Source organism: Siphateles boraxobius, unplaced genomic scaffold, assembly GCF_051911475.1.
Source record: "Siphateles boraxobius isolate OS27281-9 unplaced genomic scaffold, OSU_SipBor_1 320, whole genome shotgun sequence".
NCBI classification, from domain to species: Eukaryota; Metazoa; Chordata; class Actinopteri; order Cypriniformes; family Leuciscidae; genus Siphateles; species Siphateles boraxobius.
The window spans coordinates 125,001-127,500 of record NW_027508943.1 but is presented as its reverse complement, the minus strand read 5'-3'; the positions used below and the strand labels follow the sequence as shown (position 1 = coordinate 127,500).

The following is a 2,500-nucleotide window of genomic DNA, read 5'->3' as shown; positions in this document are numbered from 1 at the left end:
ACCTCGTTTATTCATCTAGATTTTGGTGGATAGACTAGGTTAGTGTAATACTGACAAGCTATGGCATAATTTGTACATAACACTTCTAGAAAACATCAGCCAATAGACACAAATGCAGTGGTAATTTCTAGCTATAGTCTCCCATGAGACTATATTATATTAATATATCTTATCTCCCATGAGACTATATTATTAGGGATGCACGATATATCGACCACATATCGATATCGGCCGATAAATGGTCTTTTTTGATGTTATCGTTATCGATCCGATAAGAAAATTGGGCCGATATATCAAAGCCGATAGATAATAGATTATTTACTTCAGTTGAGAGATGCCGCTGTTCGCCATGATGGTTCTGAATGATTGGATTCACTTCGAAAAGGAAGATACAGTTCCGTGCAACATGTGCAGCACAAATCTGTCACATAGGCCTCATAACATTATAATAAAAACACGCCTGTAAAAGAATGTTGTGAATTCTTGTTCGCCAGTGTTTCAGCGCGACGAGCGCGTTGTGGTGGAAAGAGCGCATCTATGGAGTTAAGCCTTCATGACAAGCACAGTCGAGTTCTCTTGAGCATTCGCAGCATTCTGTGCCATTGTAAGTTGTAATATGTTTATTTTGTGTATATATATCTGATTAATCTAATATAGGATGCGTTTGGTTGAGTTAATGAACGATGCAGTAGCGCTTCATTGTAGGCTACCGGTGATCATCTTTATAGCCTATTTAGCGTGCGCGCAGCTCAAACAGCACTGCACATTTATAACTATAATTGGGACTGTCATATACATGCCATTATAATGAGAACACTATCGTAATAAAACGTTGTGAATTCTCTGGGTTTAGTTGCCGTTTCAGCGCGTTGTTGTGGGAATAGCGCGTCCAGAACAGGGATTAGCCTACTACAACATTATGACCAGCACAAGTTCGATTAGGCATTCACGTCATTTTGTGCAGATAAGTCGTAATATAAAGTTGATGTAAAATAAATATCTGATTAATCTCACATATGATGCGTTTCGTGGATTTAAACAACCTGCTAGAAAAGTTCTTCAGTTTCCCGGTGCTCGTTCTCTTCAGCATCAGATTAAACAACAATGCAAAACATTAAAAGCTATGATTGGGACTGTCATATAATTATAATTGTATTCACTATTGTAATAAATTTCTTCTTCAGCAACCGTTGAGTTGATTAACCTTCTAGCAAAGCGATTCGGTTTAGCGTTCGTTCTCTTCAGCTTCAGCGCGCGCAGCTCACACAGCAATGTCATTTGAAACAGTAACTAAGCTATTAAAGATGTTTACTATCACTGTAATATTAAAAATGTCTATTTTTTTTCAAAAACATTGTGTTATAATTAATAACTACCATTATTTTGTTCTCGTATTATTTTCATCAACGATATGGTTTGATAAAAATAATTTCCTTATTGTCCGTGCAGAGGCGATTCCATTTTATTGATCCATTTTGTTTCTTTATATGCAGCCCAATGTTATCCAATGACTTGTTTGCATTATTTAGGTATTTTATTTTTTGTTAGGCAATAGATTTTTTGATAACACTTTACAATAAGGTCTCATTTGTTAATGCATTAACTAACAGAGAGCAATAGCCTTTGTTATAGTAGTTAATAAAATATGTGTGTTCATGTTAGTTCACAGTGCATTGACTAATGTTAACAGGAACAACTTTCTTAATAATGTCTTATAAAATTGTTGGTTCATGCTAACTAATGCTAACAAAATTAAACCTTATTATAAAGTGTTACCATTTTTTTAATAAAGAAAGTTGCCCATAGGAGTGTAAAATTAATTTTAAAAGTTAAGGAATCTTACACTGGTTCAAACTAGGCTATACTGTATTGTATATGTTTGATTTATGTTAAAAGTGTTTGAGACAAGGCTTTTAATGGTGAGCCTTTTGTTTATGTATACAGGCTATCAAAGTATATAAAAATTTTAATTTAGATTTATCGGCCAATATATCGGTTATCGGCTTTCAAATGTAAAGAATTATCGGTTATCGGTATCGGCCAAAATGTTCATATCGGTGCATCCCTATATATTATATTAATATATCTTATCTCCCATGAGAAATTTTCATAGCATTCAGTTGGCAAATTTGTTTGAAGGACAGCTTTGGCCAGGACGTGGAATAGTGCGTTTTGTCAATAAAAAGGGGACTTTTTTAATCCGATTAATCGAAGAAATAATCGACCAACTAATCAATTATTATTCATCCGTCTCACCCTCCATCCTGACGGTCGACTGATCACAGGATTCCTGCAATCTCTCAGCTCACTGCGTTACAGAACAAACACATCCATCAGTCTTTATAAAACACATCCATCAGTCTTTATAAAACACATCCATCAGTCTTTATAAAACACATCCATCTTTATAAAACACATCCATCAGTCTTTATAAAACACATCCATCTTTATAAAACACATCAAAATGTCAAATCATGTCAAAACTCACCAAAAACACTGC

At 34.6% G+C, this 2,500-nt stretch overlaps 1 protein-coding gene across 5 annotated transcripts in view; it reads right to left on the bottom strand.

The window, feature by feature from the left end:
- Positions 1–2,500, bottom strand: part of pdzd7b (PDZ domain containing 7b) — a 49,037-nt gene that overhangs the window by 45,228 nt on the left and 1,309 nt on the right. For 3 of the 5 annotated variants that reach the window (XM_077194736.1, XM_077194735.1, XM_077194737.1), the window contains exon 2: positions 2,257–2,308. The exons of the other annotated variants lie outside the window; for them this stretch is intronic. In XM_077194736.1, coding sequence (XP_077050851.1) covers positions 2,257–2,263 — 7 coding nt within the window. In that variant the 5' untranslated portion in view covers positions 2,264–2,308. The remainder of the gene's footprint in view (positions 1–2,256; positions 2,309–2,500) is intronic. 5 annotated transcript variants of the gene reach the window in all.